Genomic DNA, 22,657 nt, shown 5'->3' on the forward strand with positions numbered 1-22,657 from the left:
TTCTTATCGTACATGTCCAAGGCTCTAGAATCTCTATCAGAAAGGGTAGGGTTTTTGGCAGCAGTAGCCTTAATGCCCTTTGGTCCTTGGGAAATGGTCTTTGGATCTGCAGTAGGATTTTTGAAGAGGAACTTGAGTCACTTACTCCAATACCAGTCAGGTTTTCTGGGAGCTGGAGATGGTGTCTGGGGAAATGCTAGATTCCAAGAAAGCATCTATGTCCAGAACAGGAGGGATGGCTAAAGGTCTATGTTGAGGGATTAAGAATTCCCTAGGCCTCTTTGGAGTATGTAATATTGACTTTCCCAGCAGAAATGCTCCCTAAGTGTGCAAGGTTTCAACAACATGAATCTTCTGGAAGGGAAGCAGAGGGAATGGAATCCTCTGCATCAGAATCCTCTCAGGTAGGTAGGGGCAAATCCTGGTAATCGAAACAAATATCAGATTCCTGATCAGAAGAGGAAAATCAGTTCTAGGTCTTAAAGGGAGAAGGCTGGCTTCCCCTAATTAAGGCAATAAGGTCTTCAGACATTCTAAGCATTTGTTTTTAGGCATATGGGCCTGAGCATGCAGTTTGGATGTCTGTTTTCTAGGCATGGGTAGAGTTTTAGGCCTGGATAAAGATGGTGTCTGTTTAAAATTCAAGTCTTTTGGCCTGAACACACACTCAGAAGCCAGTGCCTGCACAGCAGCTCTGGACCCATCCAAGGTAGAGACATCTGCATAGTCAAAGCATCTCGTGGTATACCAGACTCCAAATGGGTCTCAGAAGCCTGCAAACTGCGAAAGTGCCAGAATACCAGCAGACTGGTGACTAGCTCAACAGAAGCACTGTCTGCGGTTTGACCTATGTTGTGTGTCTATCCTTATGTGTTTTTTGAAAAATAGACAGTAGGATGGCTTGCGCCATTTCTGGATAGTTTTACCAAGTACCAAAATAACTTTTTGCAGACACAGAATAGTTGGGGGGTTGAACAAGGCACAAAACTGACAGCAAGGGATATCGTGGTCTGGGCCTAAGCAAGGAATGCAGTACAAATGAAAATCTTGAGGCATTTGCTTTCCACAAGTAATACAATTAACTTTTACTGACATTGGTCAAGAGCAAGAAAAAGGATCCCCAACGGGGTCTTAACTTTTTTGAAGACTTCGGTTCTGAAACCTTAGTGAAAATTTCTAGAGTCGACAGACGCATGCAAACTGCTTCTGCGCAGCAAGAAAGACCGATGTAATGGTGTCGGCTGCATGTTATACCTCTGATTTCATGGAACAAACGTGAGAATCCAAGACTTTGGTTATCAGGCTTGGATGAGGGCTACCTGCACGCAGATAACCCAAATGTGATAACTGCAACAATGAAACATCCAAGCTACGGTCCTAAAGGGGAACACTGTCCCTAACTGGAGGATGCAAAAAAAGTTACTTTTAAGAAAAGCCTTACACAGTCTAGAAGAGGCCAGGGCATTGACGTTTTCACCATGGAAATGAGTCAGTTGCACTTTTACCATGGAAGAACTAGCCCCTTGCTGAAAAACTGGCCAATAAATCTAGCACTGAAAAAACAGGTGCTGTAAAAGGATCCAGGTTTTTCTGAAGCCCAAATAGAGAATAGTTTCCATTTGCTGTAGTAAATCTTCCTAGTGGAGGCCTTGTGGGACGCCACCAGAAGTCCTGGCAATCAAGGGAACTAGAGCAACCAAGCAGTCAGCTTGAGGCTGTTCAGGTTGGGCAGAATAGTGCCCAAGGGATGGGAAATTAGATCTGGGCAGGGACCCAGAATCCAAGGAGCTAGAACAAGAGACCAGTGGAAGGGAAACCACACCAGAGGCCAGAACAGGGCAAGGAGGATCACTTTGCACCCCAGTCAGCAAGCTTTCTGAAGAAACTTTGGAATGAGGCAACAAGAGCTAAATGTACAGTAACCTGGGAGGCCAAGCATGGACTACAGCATCTCTGGGGGATCCCCTGGTGAGGGGGGGGATCAGAGCAAAGAATTGGCTGCACTTTGTTTGGAGATGCGAAGAGATTGCAACAAGGCTGACCCCACACATGGAAGATCTCCCCTGCTATTGAGACCACTCTTATGGCATTAGAAAAGCCAGACCAAATATGTCCTCAAATGTTGGAGCGGCCCGAGATGGGCGTTTTAATCAGAAAGACTGGTGGAGATCTCCCATAAACTCATGGCCTCATGAGAGGGTAAGATCTGGCTCCTTCCTATTTGATGTACCAGACAACCGACAGGTCTGACAAAATAGATATTGTCCCCAGAGGAAGAAGAGTGTGGAAGGCATGCAACGAAGCACTGCTCATCTCCAGAACATGGATATACAATCTGATCTCCATCTGGGACCCCTTGCCTTGAACAGTCCTCCCCAGATAGTGCCCCCCACCCAAGCTGGGAGGAGTCTAGTCAGTGGCTTGGGCTTTGGGTGAAACTAATTGGTGCCCTGCTAAGATCTCCAGTGACTGGACCCACTAGAAAAGAGATGCCCTACAGGTTTTGAATTGGATGTTCCACGGGGAGATCTAGCCAAGACCACTGTAAAGCTAGAGTCCCACCCAAGCTGGGAGGAGTCTAGTCAGTGGCTTGGGCTTTGGGTGAAACTAATTGGTGCCCTGCTAAGATCTCCAGTGACTGGACCCACTAGAAGAGAGATGCCCTACAGGTTTTGAATTGGATGTTCCACGGGGAGATCTAGCCAAGACCACTGTAAAGCTAGAGTCCCACCCAAGCTGGGAGGAGTCTAGTCAGTGGCTTGGGCTTTGGGTGAAACTAATTGGTGCCCTGCTAAGATCTCCAGTGACTGGACCCACTAGAAAAGAGATGCCCTACAGGTTTTGAATTGGATGTTCCACGGGGAGATCTAGCCAAGACCACTGTAAAGCTAGAGTCCCACCCAAGCTGGGAGGAGTCTAGTCAGTGGCTTGGGCTTTGGGTGAAACTAATTGGTGCCCTGCTAAGATCTCCAGTGACTGGACCCACTAGAAAAGAGATGCCCTACAGGTTTTGAATTGGATGTTCCACAGGGAGATCTAGCCAAGACCACTGTAAAGCTAGAGTCCATTGGAGAACATTCATGTGGAAAATGCGTACAGAGGACAGATTGCTGCAGCCATATAAAGTACAGTTTTGTACCTACCATAAATGTAGATGTTCGAAGATCCACATTGCTGCAGTCCTTACACTTGGGTAGTCCGCTGTCCTTGGTCGGCCCGAATATCAAAGTATAAGGCTGACGTCGGTCAAGGCGCATTTGACTGACATCAGGACGTCAGGGTACAAATGCGCATGACCAACGTCATATCCTCAGTCTTTTCTTGCCCCAGATGTCAGAAGACCCTAAAAATAAAGGTCAAAACCAAAAGACAGCAAACAACCAACCAACCACCCTTGCACTAACTATATGTACAATATATACAATATACATAATATGTACAACCCAACCCACACAACCACCTCTAACTACAGAGGGAAAGGAGGGAGGGTAAATTGGACTGCAGCAATGTGGATCTTCGAACATCTACATTTATGGTAGGTACAAAACTGTACTATGTTCTTCATCTCACATTGCTGCAGTCCTTACACTTGGGTAGAATCCCAAAGCAGAGGTAAGGGAGGATGGCTAACTACAAGGAAGCAGGAGCTGCCAAAATGCCCTGCAAAACAGCAGTGGCAAAACCAGCCCTGGATTTAGAGTAAAGTGGCAGGTGATAATGCCTAGAGAAAGTATGCACTGAACTCCAAGTAGCTGCCTCCAAAATATCCTTGGTTGCCACTCCCTCAAAAAGCTGTTGAAGTGGCAGTAGCCCTAGTGGAATGAGGCCTAATCCCAGTTGGAATCTCCTTGCCATGATGGGAATAACAGAAAGCAATGCAAAACCCAATCCACTTAGAAATAGTTTGTTTTGACACAGGCTTGCCCTGAGAACTCAAAGCAAAAGAAACAAACTGCTGAGACTGCCTGAACCCTTTAGTTCTGTCCAAATAATAACGCAACTGCCTGTGTACATCTAAAGTGTGCAAAATCTTTTCCCTTTATTTTGGGGATTTGCATAAAAAGTAGGCAAATGAATAGTTTGGTTTAAAGCCACACTAGAAACCACCTTAGGCATAAAGGAAGGATTAGTACGTAATGATACCCTATCCTTATGGAAAATCAAGAAAGGCTCAACCGCCATAAGGGCCTGCAATTCAGAAACCCTTCTTGCAGAGGTAATGGCCAACAAAAAGCAGTCTTCCATGACAAATATTTCAACTCAGAAGTAGCTGCAGGCTCAAAAGGTTGTAGAGTGAGTTTCTCCAACACAAAATTGAGATCCCAAGCAGGAGTAGGAGCTCTTCGTGGGGGTTTTATATTCTTTGCCCCTCTAAGAAATTGCTTGAACAAAGGATGAGAAAACAATGGTGGGTCGCAATCATAGTGAGCCGAAATTGCTGCAGCATGAACTTTAATAGAAGAGAAAGACAAACCTTTGTCTAGTAACTCAGTAAGATATTGAAGAGCCACACACAAATTAGGCTCAGAATCAAAATCTTTTGCTGCACTCCAAAATAAAAATCTCTTCCATTTGTCTGCACACTTTCCTTGTACTAGGCCTTCTAGCTTCCAAAATAACATTCAAAACTTGCTGAGGAAGTGGAGGCCCACTATGGTTCAAAACAGAATATGCCAGGCTGTTAGGTGCAGAGAGTGAAGCTTGACATTTAGCAAATGGCTGTCCTCCTGCGACAACAGGTGTGGAATCGAAGGCAAAGGCCATGGAGGCTTCCGTACCAGACTTCTCAGTAATGGGTACCAGTGCTGTCGAGGCCAATCCGGAGCTATTAAAATCATCCTTGGCTTGTCCCGTCTGACCTTTAGAAGTACCTTTGGGAGGAGAGGCAGAGGTGGAAAGGCATACACATGAAGATTGCTCCAATTGAAAGAAAGAGCATCCACTCTCCAAGCTGTGGGATGAAACCTTTTGTGCAAAACTTTGGCAGCTGATGGTTTAGTGGAGAAGCGAACAGATCTATGTCTGGAGTTTCCCATGACACTGTCAATTTCTGAAATACATGAGGATCCAATTTCCACTCGTGGGGATCCATAATTCGTCTGCTCAACACATCTGCTAAGGAGTTCTGTGCTCCTGGCAGAAACCTTGCCTGAAGATTGAGCTGTAAACTGAGAGCAGTCTCCCACAAAATCATTGCTTGCCTGCATAGAGGATAAGAATGCGTTCCCCTTGCTTGTTGATGTACCACATGACAGTTGTGTTGTCTGTTAGAATCAACACCTGCCCTGGAAGAAGTAATTCCTTGAAAGCTATTAATGCAAACTGGACTGCTAACATCTCCTTCATGTTGATATGTAGATGTTGTAGTCCGACAGGCCACTTGTTTTGTATCCACTTTCCATTTAGATGAGCTCCCCAAGCTTTGTCTGAGGCATCTGTCGTTAAAATCTGACTCGCCTCTGGCCGGGTCACAGAGAGTCCCTTGTTTAGGTGACATTCCTGAGCCCACCACAAAAATTCCTTTTGAATGCAAGGTATTATTTGAATGACAGTGTCCAGATCCTGGCAGTGCTGTGTCCATACATTTTGAGATACCATTGTAGCTTCCTCATATGCAGTTTGGCATTGGGAAGCACCAGAATACAAGATGCCATGAACCCTAAGGCTTGAAGGACTGTCCTTGCAGTCAGCCCGGACTGATGAGATAGTTGATGGAAGTAAAGGGATAGACTCTTGTTTGTCCGGGGTTAAAAAGGCCATCTGGGATGCTGTATTCAGTCTCACACCCAGAAAGCACATGTCTTGAGAGGGTACTAGACTGGACTTTACTTCGCTCACAGAATACCCCAGGCATCTTAGCACTGCTATCACATATTCCAAATGATGAAGAAGCTCTTCCCTTCCTTGAGCCAGAATCAGGCAGTCGTCCAAATAAGGATAGATCTGTATTCCTTTTTGCCTGAAGAAAGCTATCACTGGAGCCAGAACTTTCGTGAACACTCTGGGCGCAGTAGATAAGCCAAAGGGCAATGCAGAGAACTGATAGTGAGAAGTCCCAGCTCGAAAACGCAGATACTTCCTGCAACTTAGTCTGATAGGAACATGAAGGTAAGCCTCCTTGAGATCCAAAGTTACCATCCAATGATCTTTGCCCAGCAGAGGTAAAAGCTGCTGCAACGTCAACATTTTGAACTTGGGAATGTCCAGATAAGTGTTGAGGATAGATAAATCCAAAATTGGTCTCCACGTGTTCCCCTTCTTTGGTACTAGGAACAGGCGAGAATAAAATCCTAGGCCCACTTCTGGCATAGGGACCGGCTGTATGGCCCCTATTTGGAGCAACAGAGAAACCTGCTTGTGAGCCTCTATTCTTTGTTGAGGAGGAACGTCTGGCATGCCTTTGAAAGGAGGCAAGGTATGGAAATAAAACCTGTAGCCGTGGTGTATGATATCCAATACCCATCTGTCTTGGGTAATTAAACTCCAATTTTCTTTGAAAAGTGCCAACCTTCCTCCCAAAGGTGCTGCCAGACAAGAAGGCTCTGGCAGCTGAAAAGGTAGGTCATTGGGTCTGTTTACGAAAGGACTGACCCCTGCCCTCACCAAGACTGCGCAGGAGAACTCCTGTTCTAGGCCTGAAAGAGCCCTGAGCTCTGCCCCTACCACGCCTAGATCTACCCCTAGACTGGGAATCATAAGAAGGATACGTCCACCCCTTAGTAGGCCAATTTCTACTAAACTTTGGAGGCTGGACCTGCAAAAAATCTTTAACAGTCTGCATAGACTTAGCTTTGTCTTCCATTTTCTTTAAAACTGCCTCAACAGGAGGACCAAACAACATGTCAGATTGTAAAGGAGCATCTAAAATCCTTGTTTTAACATGTTCAGACAAATTTTGATCCCTTAGCCAGGCGTGCCTGCGAAGAACTGACCCAGTGGCAGCCACCCTAGACGAGGCCTGTACAGCATCAAAACCACATTGCAAAGAATGCTTACCCACCTGTTCAGAAACATGTACTAAATCTTGCAACTCTTTACAATCAATACCTTCTGCCAGAGCATCAACCTTAGACTTCAATTGTGAAAGGAGATAGTTTTGGTATTTCAACATGTGAAACTGGCAATTCAAAGCCCTCATAGCAAGAGTGGAAGAAGTATAAACTTTCTTTCCCCATCTATCCAAGGCCCTAGCCTCTGTCTGCAGGAACCGGATTCTTAACAGAAGCCTTAACACCTTTAGGCCCCTGGCTAACAGTTTCTGGGTCTGCCCTAGGACTCTTAAAAAGAAACTTATGAGCTTCAGGCACCCTGTAATACCTATCCGGTTTAACAGGAGCAGGAGGCAAAGAATCAGGATTAAGAGAAGCCTCAGTAAAAACATCTTCCACTACATCCAAAACAGGAGGTATAGCCAAAGGCCTATGCTGGTGTAAAAACAAAAATTCCCTAAGCCTTTTCCTGGAATCAGAGAAGTCCTGACCTTCCCACTTAAAATGCTCCCTCATGGAATGAAGAGTTTCTGAAAATGAAAAATCCTCAGGAGGAGAAGCAGAAGGAGTAGAATCATCCACATCAGAATCAGAATAAGGAGAGTACTCCTGCAAGTCTTCAGCCGAAGACTCTGAAACCTGCTCAAAACTCCCTAGCTCAGGCTCCACCCTAGGTCTCTTATCAGGAGGGGGCATAGAACCCCTAATCAAAGTAATCAAATCTTCTGCCATTTTAAGCATATGCTTCTTGGGCACAGTTCCAGAAGAACTAGGGGTGACACCAACTGAAACTGAACCTGGCCTGCCCCTGGGAGAAGCCTTTGAAACAGAAGGAGAGGGCCTAGCCACCCTAGAAAGGGAGGGGAGTATAGTAACCTGAGAAGCCCCCTCAGCCTGACCTGCCTCCTGAGAGGCCACATCTTGCAATAATAAAACCTCACCCTGGGAACACAAAGAAACCTCCGGTGGAGCCACCGGCTCCACCGACACCTCTAAAGAACCGGCGTCCGTACAGGCGGTTCTTCTAGCCTAGGCTTAACTGCTTTGTCCTTGCGCTTCTTGAAGAAGCGGCCGGAGCATCCGACGGCATTTTATAATTGCACCGCTTCCCAAAGACTAACCTGGCACAATCCAACCTTCTCTTTATAGTGCGTTTATTGAATCTAGCACAAGAGCTACAGCCAACCACGTCGTGCTCAGGCCCTAAGCAAGGAATACACAAAGTATGATAATCTCTATGCGGTATCTGTTTCCCACAAGAAATGCAATTATTGACTTTTTCTGACATCCGTAAATCACTGAGGCAAGAAAAAACTAAAATATTCCCCAACGGGGTACTTAGCCAACTTTGAACTCGGTCTGAAACTTCGAAATCGAAAAATCTCAGAACGCCAACCGGCACTTGCAATGCTGCTTCTGCATCGGACCATGCGGCAAAAAAGACTGAGGATATGACGGTCATGCGCATTTGTACCCTGACGTCCTGATGTCAGTCAAATGCGCCTTGACCGACGTCAGCCTTATACTTTGATATTCGGGCCGACCGAGGACAGCGGACTACCCAAGTGTAAGGACTGCAGCAATGTGAGATGAAGAACATCCCAGGGCTTTGATAACGCCCACCTTTGGTAACCCGGGGCCAAGAACTACTGATACATGGGCCTGTAGACTCTGGACCCTGTCGGGAGTTAGGAAGACTCAGTGGAAGGGTGTCCAGCCGTGCCCTGATAAAGTCCAAGATCTGCACCGGGTCCAAGATGGATTGGAAACAATAATCCCTAGCTGGACTGCTAGATGAAGGAATCTCCAGCTAGGCAAAGACACTTGGTGGAAGCAGTGAGGAGCCAATCGTCTAGGTAAGGGAATATCTGAATTCCCTGAAGCCTCAGGTGAGCTGCTACGACTGCTATTACCTTGGTAAACACGCTGGGGGCTGTGGTAAGACTGAAGGGTAGGACTGAACTGGAAATCACTGGCCCCCAGCCGGAAGCAAAGGTACCTCCTGGAGCTTCTGTAAATCTTGATGTGATAGTAAGCGCCCTGGAGGTCTACTGAGCACATTGCCACACTGAATGGACTGTAGCGACCATCTGGAATTTCTGCTTGGCGATGGCCAGGTTTAAACCAGACAGGTCAAAAATGGGCCTTAGGTCATCCGTCTTTTGGCACTAAAGAACCTGGAGTAAACACCTGAGGGGGGGACTGGCTCAATGGCTCATTTGTGAAGCAGCTTAGCAATCTCCAGTGCTGCCATCTCCCTTTGAGTGGGTGGGACATCTGGGAGGTGCTTTGGTTGGATGGGAGGGATAACCAGTGTAGCCTCTGGATTTTATTTGAAGCACACAACAATCTACAGTTATGGACTCCCAAGCTGTTGGGTGCAATAATCCGACTGCCTCCAGAGTTGGTCAGGCAACCCCTCAGGGCTGCTGCATGGGCCTGCCAGAGAAGGGCTCCCAAGACCCAAAGTTCCTTCGACCCCCACTGCCTCTGAGGTGGCATCTGCCCTGTCCCCCTCTGCCTCCAGGGGACAAGTTTTCCAGAGTCTCAGGAAAACTGATTTTCAGAACCACATGTTTTGCCCTCTGATTACTAGAAAAAAAATCTTTGAGGGCTAGAGCAGACTCAGATGGCAGTCTTCCAGTCCTTTTCATTCTGGACAAGGTGTCGCTTACAATCTTCCCAAAAAAACATCAAAGGGAGCATTTGTGGAAGACTCCTTGAAGGCATCTGCAAATTGACAGTGAGCCAAGCGTGTCACCTTAGCTGTTCCGTAGCATGGGAAAGGAGGTGCATAGACCTGTTAGATACTGACTTCAGAGTTGACATTTTCGTGGTGAACGAACACTTGTCCGCCTACGATAAAGACTGAGAGCAACTCCGCTAACTCCGTGACTAGGACTCACTGCAGTCGTATAACATGCGGCAAAGAATTCAGTGCTCATATGGAAAAATGTCACCGAACACACTTTCTTCCCAAATTGATACATCACCCTGGACTCCTTGGCTGGAAAGTGGACAGAGGAACTCTCCTGGGCCAGTTCCCTCTGGGTGGCTGCTGCAACCACCATAGCATCCACAGGAAATCCTTTATACCAGGCCTCTGCGGGTGGAGAGAAGTGTCCATTTTGGTATTGGCTCTATTGCGTCAGGCTCCTTCCATGCCTGCATGGCAAGATCCACTAAGGGATCTGCAGGCAGGGACACCCAGGACATAGATGGGCCCATGCCAAAAACCTCCAGGAACACAGATTCATCCGAAGGTTGAGGCTGACCAACCTCCCCTCTGGCAGAGGATCTCCATGAGATCTGTAAAGGAGATATCCTTGGGAGGTAATCTGGGGGAACCTTCATCTAAATCAGTCTGACAAGGACTTTAGGGAGTCCAGGTGCCTCCTTTTACATGTGCACTTACAGGAACCCTTTTCAGTGGGACTCTGAGGATGGCTCGTGAGCAGTGAGGGAGTTCCTCCAGGGGAACTGCCTGGGGGTCCTCCAACACTGGCTGTCCCTGGGACAAGCTGAAGGGAGTCTTAACAGAATCCCAGGAAATAGGATGGGATCTTTATCCTTGGGAGAGAACCCTCCACCATGAATGCCGAATGGTGTGTACCTCCTTAGCATCCAACAAGGAAGCTCTCCAGGGTCTGCCACAAGGATCAGGGCCAAGGCCAAAGGAATGGCTCAGATCTGAAAGTCTGAGCTGAATACCTCCATTCCCCTCAGATCCGACTCCATCCTCAGCCCCGAGAGTTGCTTGGATCAGAGGAACACAAGGTAAATCGCTGGAGTAGAAGTTGGAACAGTCAGTTCCAAACCCCCAGCTCCAAAGATCCTCTGATCCATAAACCCTGAAGCTGCAGGCCAGATAGAGGAAGGAGAAATTGGATGAAATAAGGGCATGGACATACCCCCTCCAGAGGGAGGGGGGCCTGGCAAGACTCCCATCTGATTTGGGTCTGAATAAATATCCTGTCCATATCCAATTCCAATAGATCAAGTAGAGTGCGAGGAGGCAACAGACTGATCTGGCTGGTCATTGCGACGACCTAGAGGAAAGGTCTCCGATCAAAGGGCGGTCTGCTCCGGGGAAAATCTCTGGAAATGGAGCTGAGGAGATGTAGGTCTCAACACTTAAGGCAGGCTAGGGAAGGGCTCCCACTCTGGAGACAGTTTACAGGACCTAACCCCCCACTCCCTGTCTGTCCTAGTCTTTCTTCATCTTCCTTTGGCCTCCACTTCAACACATCTAGTGGAAGGACAAGTCCCAGCCTTAGGGGGAGGTTGGGCAGCTGCAGCAGGAGCAGCGGCTGATGAGTATAAAGAGGAAATGGGAAGAAGGCCTTTTGCCACCAGTTTGGCCTTAAGGCACTGGGGTTACATCCGGCGCATACTGCACTGTACAGATAAATGGGGAACACCCAAGCAAGCCACATTGGCCGGTGTAGGTTTTGGCTGGTAAGCCATACTACAAACACAGCCAACCTACTTATGACTGATGCACCAAGAGCACTCACACCCAAGGGGTAGGAGGGACTGCACTAAGCTGCTCTACAGCAAACTTTGGACCAACACGCATTATGGGGAGAAAAGAACTGAACACAGAAAAGACCAAAAATAGCACTTGCAATATGCTATGCTCAGAGCTACAGAGATCACGATGCAGATGCACGAAACGGCAAACAAGATCTGAGGGAAGGTAGGAGATGGTGATGGGTTATGGGTAAGAAGGCGGCGCTTAGAGCAGATGCTTGAAAAGTTGCCAGCTCGGATCCAATACATATCAGAATGACAGGTTGCAGATAAAATGAAGTTAACTTCAGATCTAAGCTTATCCTTCCAGATTTTTGATATTAAAAATTACTAGAGAAAGTTTGAGCACCCCTGAAGGCATTAGATTTTCTGCTAAATGACTGGAAGCCACCTCCTTTGAAGAGAACACGTGAATTCCTTTTTGAAGAGCAGCTGCAAGGCTTTTCCACACCGTGTTACACATGGATTGTTCTAATCAGTTTTTAAAAAAAATGCAACGATCTTTGAAGTTCCCTTGAAAGTTATCTGGCCAAATTTTAGTCTTTTCTATGCAACTGAATATCCACCTGCAAGTTTGTGTACAACACAAACCATTTACTCATCTTGAGCCACATTTAACTGGAGTATTTACTATGAAGGATGACTAGATGCTTGTGCACTTTTGACTGTGGAGAGGTCAAACCATTTGGGTGCATTTGGCCCATATAAAAAGGTGTAAAACAGTAAATTTAGTTAACCAGACAAGTAATTTGGAGGTTTTGCAGTAATCTACCTTCAGGTGTGACTGCTGTTATACTGGCAGCCACCAACCTTCCCTAAAAGTAGGGTAGTCTGAATTTGTATAAAAGGAATCAAATGAAGTTGCCAAAATCCCTTACCTGCTGGATTTCACGTGGGCAGTGTAGCCCAAGATAGGACAATAATGCTTTTTCTCTGAATGTTCTTTAGAGTGGGAAGCAATTCAGTGATCCACTTCAACCTGATTCAGTAGTGTGGATCTTTACATGTACTACTGTGACCAGATTACACTCAAGTGTACCAGACCATAGCCCCTACCCACAACAGGTGGGAAGCAAACCCATGACTGGCTTCTACACTTCCTGTAGGCCATTTTAAGCTGCCTACTACATCTTTCAGTGTTGAAAAATCCTTGCACTTAATGAGTTTCAAGAAGCAAGATTAAACAGTACTTTAAACTGCCACTTTCCCTAGGTTTTTCCCAACTTGGGATCACCTGCCCACTCCAAAATTAAACCATTTAAAATTATGGGTTTCTCATTTAAAATACAAGCTTCTATGCTAGTGCAAAATTTTATTTCCGCTAGTTGCCTTAAACACCCCAAACCATTTATGGAAGTAATTTTCCAGCCAGGTAACTTCAAAATTAGTCCATGTTAGACAGGAAGATTAGTCAAAGAACAGAAAATCTCAAATGTGCAACACAGTCAAGGTTCATGTTGGCAGTTTACAGCTGTAGACAAGTACATGTTTGCACTGATGCTGTAAGACTGTCAAATGCTTTGATTTCCAAATATCCATTTCTGTTATAACTTAAGTCCAAAGAATTCAGAGCTAAAATTGGTCCAAATTCTTGGTGTTCGATACTACTTTGCATTTCCCTTCAGGCACCCAAAGTTTGGATGTCTGGCAGCTATTTTTGCTACTAGTTACCCATAGTTTTAAGTACATGGCATTTGATATTTCTACTCCTTTCAAAATAATCTGCATGCCTGCACTTGTCCCCACTGCACTTAGTGAAGCATATACTATCACATCCTTTGTCACCACTCGTACAGCTTTCCTTCTGTTAGCACTATGGAGAGTATTAAAAGCCAAAGCCTAGAGAATATCTGGATGCATTTCTAAGTGCTTTCACAAGTTCTCAATCTTTAGAAACTTCCAGGGTGCAACTGAGATCAGTTACCCACCAGTATGAAACAACAAAGACGACATCTCCAACTTGGTTGCGGGCACTGCCAAAAGGCAGCTACTTTCTGATTAAGTTAAAAGGTGAGAAAATTAACCTAGAGGTACTTCATATGGGGAAGAGCAGCCAGCTGATCTGTACAGTGGCACTACTGTGCATAATGTGCAAGACTACTTAACAGGCAATGCCCTCACTATGGATATGCTCCCACATCAACATCTGGCCGATGGTAGCAACATGGACTGATACCAAGTAATGTAGGGGGAGTGTTCATATTTTAAAACCCAGCCTGACAAGTACTGGGCATCAAGCTAGACAAAGTACAGTTGTGTACACTTAACATAAATGTAGATGTTAGAGTGTATTCACTGTTGCAGTCATTACATTTAGGGTAATCTGCTGGCAGGTTGCCCTCAGTCGGCCTGAACAGTCTTGGGTCCTGCATTGGTTGCAGTCTCCTCTTCCTTCCATGTCAGGGGTATAAAAACATGCAGCCAACACCATTTTATATCAGTTTCTTGCCCCAGATGTCAAGTGCCTCCCAAATGGGGAGCAAAAATATATACACATACATGTACTTCAGAACACAATTTAGCTTGAACTAAAAGCAAATACACAACTTTTGAGCAGTGAAGGAAAGAGGTATAATAAAGAAAGGGGGCTGGCGGGTGGGTAACCCGGACTGCAACAATGAACACACTCCAACATCTACATTTATGGTAAGTGTACACAATTGTACTATGTTCTTAATGTTTCACTGTTGCAATCATTACATTTGGTTAGAATCCCAAAGCTATGGCTGGGAGGATGGAATTAAACATTAGGAGCAGCTATAAGGCCCTGCAGGACTGCAGTGGCAAAGCCTGCCCTGGATGTAGAAAAAGAGGTAAATGGTAATGCTTTGTGAATGTACGAACTGAGCTCCAAGTAGCAGCTTCTAAAATGTCGCTGGTAGGAACCCCTCTGAGAAAGGCTGCAGAAGTAGAAGCAGCCCTGGTGGAATGAGATCTGATCCCCCTTGGGCACAGGTTTAACATGGTGCAAGTAGCAGAAAAGTACAGTTTTGTACCTACCATAAATGTAGATGTTCGAGGATTCCATTGCAGTCCCCTATTATTGCAGAGTCGCATCCAGTCGGGCCCGATATACAGAAGTGGCTGATCGCCGGTCAGGGCGTCTCCACTACCAGCGCCAGGCACGCCCACCGCGCATGCGCGCATATCCTATCCCCTGCCCTTTCTGCCCCAGATGTCAGAAGACCCCTAAAAAGATAAAAAGAAAAATACTCCACCAAAGCATGTAAACTCACCTACACACAACACCTAAAATACAGAGGAGGGAAAGAGGGAGAAGACCAAGAAGGAATGGAATCCATCTACACTTACATTAGGTAACAAACTACAAAACTGTAATGAAGTTCTTGCTTTCCATTGGGCTGTAGTCCTACTGTTGCAGAATCAAAGCAGAGGTAAGGGAGCTTGGCAAATCATAAAAGTTTACTGGAGCTGACAACATGCTCTGTGTAAAACAGCTGTGGCAAACCAGCCTAGACTTAGAGTAGATAGGAAGGCGCACTGAACTAGAAGAGGCAGAGGTGGAAGGCATACATGAATGAAGGTCCGTCCAACTGAAAGACAGCATCCACTCTTCCAGTTGTGTGATAAACCCTTGAAAAAAACTGTGTGTGGGAGCTGGCAGGTTTAAAGGAACAGATCTATGTCTGGAGTCCAGTGACACAAAGTCCTTCTGAAATCTGGAAAGATCCAGTTTCACCAGGGATGGGGATCCATGATTTGCTCCACACATCCGCTTAAGGAGTTCAGCCTGCTGCAGAAACCCTGCTCGAAGAAAGTTAGGTGAGTTAGGTGGCATTCTAGGCCATAAAATCATTGCTTGCCTCCAAGGAGCTGCCAGGCAGAAATCTATGGCAGCTGAAAGGCAGGTCATTGTCTCTGTTCTGAAGAAAGGACCCCTGCCTGCACCTCAGAAGAATGAGCAGGTGAACTCCTCTATCTAGGGCCTAAGCCCTGCTGGGAATCATAGCAGATATATGTCCCCCCCTTAGCAGGCCAAAACCAGGCATGCCTGCGAAGAACAGAACATACACTTTCTTACCCCACCTATCCAACGCCTTGCCTCGAGGCCTTAACACCTTTAGGCCCCTGAGAGAAACAGTTTCTGTCTCCCTAGGACTCCTTAACAAAATATACTGAGCCGGGCACCCTATAGTACCTATCAGGTTTAGTTTAACAGGAGAGGCAAAGGTCCTGGCCTTCCCATTTAAAAGTGCTCCTCATGGAATGCAGAGTCTCTGGGCCTCTTATCAGGGAGGGGCCATAGAACCTCAATGCAACAGAAGGAGAGGCTCTAACTATGTGGGAAAGAGAGGGAAGAATATACCTGAGCCCCCCCCCTCAGCCTGGCCTGCTGAGGAGGGTACAAGGACTGCAGCAATGGAAAACGAAGAACATCTAATGCAATGGCTTATCCATTTTGAAATAGCCTGCTTTGATAGCCTTCCCCTCTGTTCCTGCAGCAAATGCCACCAGTAGTTGCTCAGACTGAGATTGTCCGATTAAAGTATAACCTCAGTTGTCTGTGTACATCCAATGAATGCAGAATCCGCTCCCCCTTGTTCCGCAGATTTGGGTAAAAAGTCGGCAGGTGAACTGTCTGGTTAACAGCCACACTAGATACCACACCTTAGGCATAAACTGATTGGTCCCGAGGGCCACCCTGTCTGGGTATGATAAAGGCTCCACTGCCATGAAAGCCTGTAGTTCTGAAACCCTTCTAGCTTAAGTGACTGCTAAAAGAAAGGTAGTCTTCCAAGAAAGAAATTTTATATCCGCAGTAGCAGCTGGTTCAAAAGTAGGTAGGGTTGTTTTTCCAGCCAAAAATTGAGGTCCCATGAAGGAGTTTGTGCTTTCTTGGGAGGCCTTAAATTTTTGGCCCCTATGAGATGCTGCTTTAGCAGGGGATGAGAAAAGGAGAGGAGGCTCTGTGTTGTAATGAGCCAAGATGGCAGAGGCATGGATTTTTATTGAAGAAAAAGATAGGCCCTTGTGAAGCATCGCAGTTAAGTACTGCAAAATGAGGAATATTGTGGCTTAGCTGTGTCTATTCCTTGTGCTCTATTCCAAGCAGAATCTCTTCCATTTATCAGCATAAGACTTTCTAGTACTAGGCCTTCTAGCCTCCAAAATGACATTCATCACAGGTTTGAGATGTGATTGGTGAAATTAGTTGATTAGCCATGCTGCAAGATTCAGAGGTTGGAGCAGAGCGTGCAGAATTTGATAGTTCTGCTGAGGCAATAGGTGAGACTTGAGGCAAGTACCACGGAGGAAGGTGACTCATTCCTTAGTGGGCAACAGGTTTTTCCAGATGGATACAGCATACACTTTCCATGCTTGATTAGTTCTTGTGCAGAATTTGTCCAACTGATGGATCTATTTGCCTCTCCCCAAAACTGTCAGGGCTCCCCCATTTTCATGTCAACATGAAGATTTGATGATCCTGTTTCCATTCGTGTGGGTCCATAAGACTTCTGCTTAGGTCATCTGCCAGAGTATTTTGCTTTCCTGGCAGGTATTGAGCTTGATTTATTTAAGTCAGGGCTGTGTTCCACAAGGTCATGGCTAGTCTGCAAAGGGTGTACGAGTGGGTACCCCCCTGCTTATGTACCGCACAACTGTGGTGTTGTCAATTAGTAGTTATCCTGGATGAAGGAAGTCCTTGAAAACTGTCAGAGCATTCTGTACAGCTAGCATTTATTTCTGGTTGATATGTAGATGCATTTGGTTTGGGCTCCATTTGCCCTGAATGCATCTCCCTGCCAGATGGGCCCCCCAAACAGTCTGATGAGTCTGTGAATGACAGTCCCTTGTTTTGGTGACATGCCTCTGCCCACCAAAGGAACTCCTGTTGCAGGCAGGGAATGAGAAGAATCACTGTTTCCAGGCTGTGAGAATGTTGACTCCATAAGCTTTTTAGGTACCATTGAAGTTTCCTCATATGCAGTCTTGCACATGGAATTAGTAGAATGCAGGATGCCATGAACCCCAAAGCCTGCAGAATTTGTCTTGCAGATAGCTGGTTTGTTACCACTTGTTTGAAGTATGTCATCAACTGAATGTCTGGCATGAGGTAAGCCATCTGGGCAGTTGTATTCAAGCTTGGCCCCAGGAATGTAATTTGAGAGGGTACCAGTTGTGATTTCTTTGTTTATGGTGTACCCTAGGCATGCCAGAAGCCTTTTTACAAATGCTAGGTGCTGAAATGTCCTTGTCCTCTGCATGAATGAGAATAGTCCAGATATGGACACATTTGATTGTCTGCAACATGCAATTACTGGTGCCAAGCACTTGGTAAAGACCCTGGGTGCAGTAGATATGGTAACGCAAATAGCCTGCTTTGAAACAGAGGTATCTTCTGCAAAATTCCCTGATTTTGATATGCAGGTATGCATCTTAAGTCCAGAGTTACCAACCAAGCATTCTTGCCTAGCATAGGCAGTAGCTGCTATAAAGTCAGCATTTTGAATTTTGTAATATCCATTCTAAATACGTTCTTGGACAAGTCCAGAATTGGACGCCATTTGTCTTTCCTGGGTACCAGGAAAAATCCTGAATAAAATCCTCTTTCCTTTTCTGGTACTGGATGAAGAGCCAGCATATCCATGAGGGAACATGGCTTGTTTCAAGGCCTCTGCCCACTGATTTGGTGGCAAATCTGTCCATCCATTTGGAATTGGCAATGTGTGGAAATTAAATCTGTACCCCTGGGATACTATATTTAAGACCCTCTTGTCCTGGGTAATTAAATGCCAATTTTGAGCATGAAGTGCTAGCTTTCCCCCCAAAGGGGCTGTCAAAAGGTAAGTGCTTAGGGATGGCAGAGGAAGGTCGATGAGTTTACTGTAGGGTTGTGCTTTATCTCCAGATTTGGAGGTGGAGGCACCCCATTGTTTTGACCTGTAAGATCCTTGTGACAGAACCTGGAGCCTTTGGAGTTTCTGGGTTTGGCCTGAGCAGCTGTTGGACACAGGAAAGGACCAATTCTTAGTAGGCCAGTGTCTACTGAAACTGGGTGGCTGCTCTTGCAAGTAATCTTTCAGTTTGCATAGATTTAGCTTGGTCTTCCATCTTTAAAACCTCTTCGGCCTTACCAGACTGTCCTGCTGTAAAGGAGCATTCAACAATAACTAACATGATCAGGCAGATTTTGCTCCTTGAGCTAAGCATACCTTATCACAGACCCAGTTACAGCAGCCCTGCAACAGGCCTCCAAGGAATCAAAACCACTTGGCAAAGTAAGCTTGGCAAAGTAAGCTTGGCAAAGTAAGCTTGGCAAAGTAAGCTTGGCAAAGTAAGCTTGGCAAAGTAAGCTTGGCAAAGTAAGCTTGGCAAAGTAAGCTTGGCAAAGTAAGCTTGGCAAAGTAAGCTTGGCAAAGTAAGCTTGGCAAAGTAAGCTTGGCAAAGTAAGCTTGGCAAAGTATGCTTTGCGACCTGTTCTGCTGAATGCAATGAATCATGCAAGTTATTTTCAACACAATCAGAAATCATTTTCTGTTTCAGTAAGCCCATAACATGCTGTTGATATTTAAGCATATGAAACCGGCAGTTTAAAGCCCAGATTGCCAAGGTTGCAGACGTATAAACGTTCTTACCCCATCTATCCAGCACCCTGGAGTCCCTATCTGAAGGGGTAGGATTTTTGGCTGTAGAAGCCTCAATTCCCTTTGGATCCTGAGAAATAGTTTCAGGGTCAGCAGCAGGATTTTTGAAAATAAATTTGTGGGAGTCAGGAACCTTGTAATACCAGTCTGGCTTACTAGGAGCTGGAAGCAGGGAATCAGGAGCCATGATAGATTGAGAAATCAATGTCCAATACAGGAGATATTGCCAAAGGCCTATGCTGAGGAAGAAAATCCCTAAGCCTCTTTGGATTCTGAGAAGTCCTGACTCCACCAATGAAAGTGTTCCCTTAAAGTATGCAAAGTCTCTCCAAGAGAGTAATCCTCAGGAGGATTAGCAGAAGGGATGGATTCCTCTGCATGAGAGTCCTCATAAGGTGGGATAGAAAATTCCTGATCAGAAGAAATAGAAACCTGATCTGAAGATTCATAATCAGTGCCTTGCCTAGGCTTCTTAGGAGGGTTGGGAACCCCTGATCAAGGTAATTAAATCCTCAGCCATTTTGATAATTTGTTTTTTAGGGATGCTCATGCATCTTTTAGACATAGTAGGTTTTGGCCTCGTTTTTGAGGATGGCTGTTTAATATACAAATACTGAGGCCTGAAAACTCGCCAGTGCCTGCTCAGCGGCTCCAGACCCATCCAAGGGAAACATCGGCAGGTTCAATACTCTCAGAATCTCGTGGCATACCAGACTACGAATGGGTCTAGGTAGAGGCCTGCGACTCAAAAGTAGTGGGCATCAGGGGCTGCGAAAACACCTCACTGAGTACCAGCGAACCGGCAACTGGCTTAGAAGCTTCGGTTTTGGACCTCTGTCTTTTTCCTTGCGTTGTGAATTCTGGTAGTCTGCTAACAGACATTTCAGAATAGCTAAATCTTGAACCAAAGTATTTAGAAAAAAAATGAAAATCTTTGAGGTATTTGCTTCCCACAAGTAATGCAATTAACTTACTGACATCGGTAAGGAGCAAGAAAAAAAGGTTTCCCCAATGGGGTACTTAGCTTTAGTTTGAATACTTCGGTTCTGAAACTCAAACTAAAATTTCAAGAGTCGGCCGACTGGCACTTGCAAACTGTTTCAGGCACCGCACAGCAAGAAAGTCATTAAAATGGCGTCTGCTGCATATTTTACATCCCTGACGACTGACATCATGGAAGAGGAGAAAGCAACAGACACAGGACCCAAGACTTATTCAGGCTGACTGAGCGCAATCAGCCAGCAGATTACCCAAATGTAACGACTGCAACAGTGAAACACAAAGAACACGTCTCAATAAGAGGTAGTACATCTTCAGTTAAAACTATGGGCTGAAGGGGAGACTCTTATGCTTCAGCAGCCCTTCAAAGCTAGTGTCTGAAATAAACACATGTAATTATGTCACCCAGTATTGTTAAAAAGCACATTACTCAATAAGGGGAAGGGTTTCCAATGGTCTCCTAAAGGGCTCCAAGCTTGTACCACTTTTTAAACCTTGTTATAGTATGCAGATTGTAAACTATACAATTTCCAACATGGAGGTTCTCAAAGTGGTTTACAAAAAAACTTTTGCAAAAGCAATGACAGCCATTTAGTACACAGCACAAAACCTGATAAAGGAAAACAAACCTCTTTAAAATCCTAGGGATACTACGGCAGATGTCTGTGGCCTATGCTTCTCAAAAGTGAAGTCACTACAGGGATACTGTTCCCCTTTACACTTGTGCAATCCTCACTACTGTATCATTCAAAACAAGCCACCCTGAAAGCAAAGAGAATGCAGTGCAATGACTAAAGCTGATGAGATTGTCTTAATTGTGTTTTTCTAAAGTAGGCACTAGGCACAGTCCATTGGAGACCAGCAGATTTAGCCTTTATGTCTAGGGATCTCAGTACAAGTAGATTGCTGGGAAGAAGGGGGTGGGGTCCAGACTACTTTACTAATAAAACTCAGAGTTATAAAATGTGCAGACAAATCCAGCCCACTGTTGTTGGCAGAAATAGATTTGTCAGGGAGACCAAGGGGAACTTATGGTAGCCTATTTAAGCAGGCAGTTCTTCACCCGAAATGCCTGCATACTACCATCTTTTGAAAAGATTAAATAAAACTCCAATAACTGTCCCCACTGTCTTGAGAGAACTGCAGTCAGTTATAAAACTACAGTCTTACCAATGCAATTTACATCGGCTACCCCAATTTCCAGAGACTAAATTCATGAACGTTTATACCAGAGCTAAATTTTAGAGGGCTCATTCTCTGTCCTACTCCAACACACAGCAGGTGGACACAAGGAAAAACGGAGAATTGATCTACACAGTGCCAAAACCTCAGTCAAGTGGCTAGTGTCTACCATCCAAGATGCTTTCTAAGTTAAAATTTTGCCTTGTGGAAGGAATGCACAGCTTACCTCAGTTTTTCATCCCTTTCAAGAGAGACTAGTTTGGAAAATCTGACGAGGTAGTTGAGTTCTTTGGAAGACACATACATAGCTCCATTCAAGCCATCCTTAAAATCCTTTTGTATATGCTCCTGGCTAAGGTTCTGCAAAACATAATGGACTTGCAAAACTGTGCGCAAACGTTTTTTCTCTGCTTCCATACGTAAAGCTTGCTCACGTCGCTGTGTTTTCTTCTGCACTTTCAGAAGCTGTTGGAAAGAAAAATAAGTTAACAATGTTCCAGCTGTGTTTATTTTCATTACTGTGTTTGTTCCGTCCTCGGAACAGCTTACAACCTCGTGCCAACCAAAAAACTCAAGCTAAGCTTTGCCCATAGTGCCCCTCTCCCCGTTAGCTCAGTTTGCCAGTGATGACAATGTTAAGGAAAAAACATCTGACAATCTTCATTCCTTACTGATAGGAATGTCCCTAGCTACTTTGTCCTGGCAGGCCAAGGAAGAATGTTCCTAAGTACCACTGAACCAAAGGATGCTCTTCCCCTGGAAACCAAATCTAATTTGTAATGAGTGAAAGGTAAGAGTAGCCCAAGTTGCAGCTGCACAGATATCATCCATTGAAGCCCTTGAAAGGCAACAGAAGTCGCCACTGATCTGGTTGAGTGCACTTTGACCTTGTTCGGTAGAGGAATTAGGTTGGTAGAAAGCACACAATTTCTCAACCACTGAAAGTTACCTTTAGAAACAGTTTCCCAATTGTAGCCCTGAATAGGAAACTGGTCAGATGCACCAATTCTGCCAAGCTAAAATCTTAATTTTCTATGTACATCCAGTAAATGAAGGCAGTATTCTCCTTTGAGAAGTTTGGAAAAAAGACTGGCAGGACAACTTTCTTATTAATAGTCCATTCAGAAATGACTTTGGGCAGAAAGGAAGGGTTAGGCCAAAGTGATACTGTCACTATGAAAGACTAAGAGCATTTTATGCACAAGGCCTGAACCTCAGATGTGTCTGGCTGAGGGGATTGCTACTAAACAGGGATTTCCAGGATATGAACTTTATAACACAAGTTGCAGCAGGTTCAAAAAGTGATCAAGGATTGCACTTTTAGCATTAAACTCAAAGGTTGGAACG

The 22,657-nt window shown here is 45.3% G+C and overlaps 1 protein-coding gene across 1 annotated transcript in view; it reads right to left on the reverse strand.

Annotated features, from left to right (window-relative positions):
* The window catches only part of CAPRIN2 (caprin family member 2), a 1,868,571-nt gene that overhangs the window by 1,368,435 nt on the left and 477,479 nt on the right, over positions 1-22,657 (reverse strand). The window contains exon 5 of the mRNA XM_044087251.1: positions 21,537-21,775. Within this exon, the coding sequence (XP_043943186.1) occupies positions 21,537-21,775 (239 nt within the window). The remainder of the gene's footprint in view (positions 1-21,536; positions 21,776-22,657) is intronic.

Source organism: Protopterus annectens, chromosome 11.part0, assembly GCF_019279795.1.
Source record: "Protopterus annectens isolate FY-2018-M chromosome 11.part0, PAN1.0, whole genome shotgun sequence".
Lineage (NCBI taxonomy): Eukaryota > Metazoa > Chordata > Ceratodontiformes > Protopteridae > Protopterus > Protopterus annectens.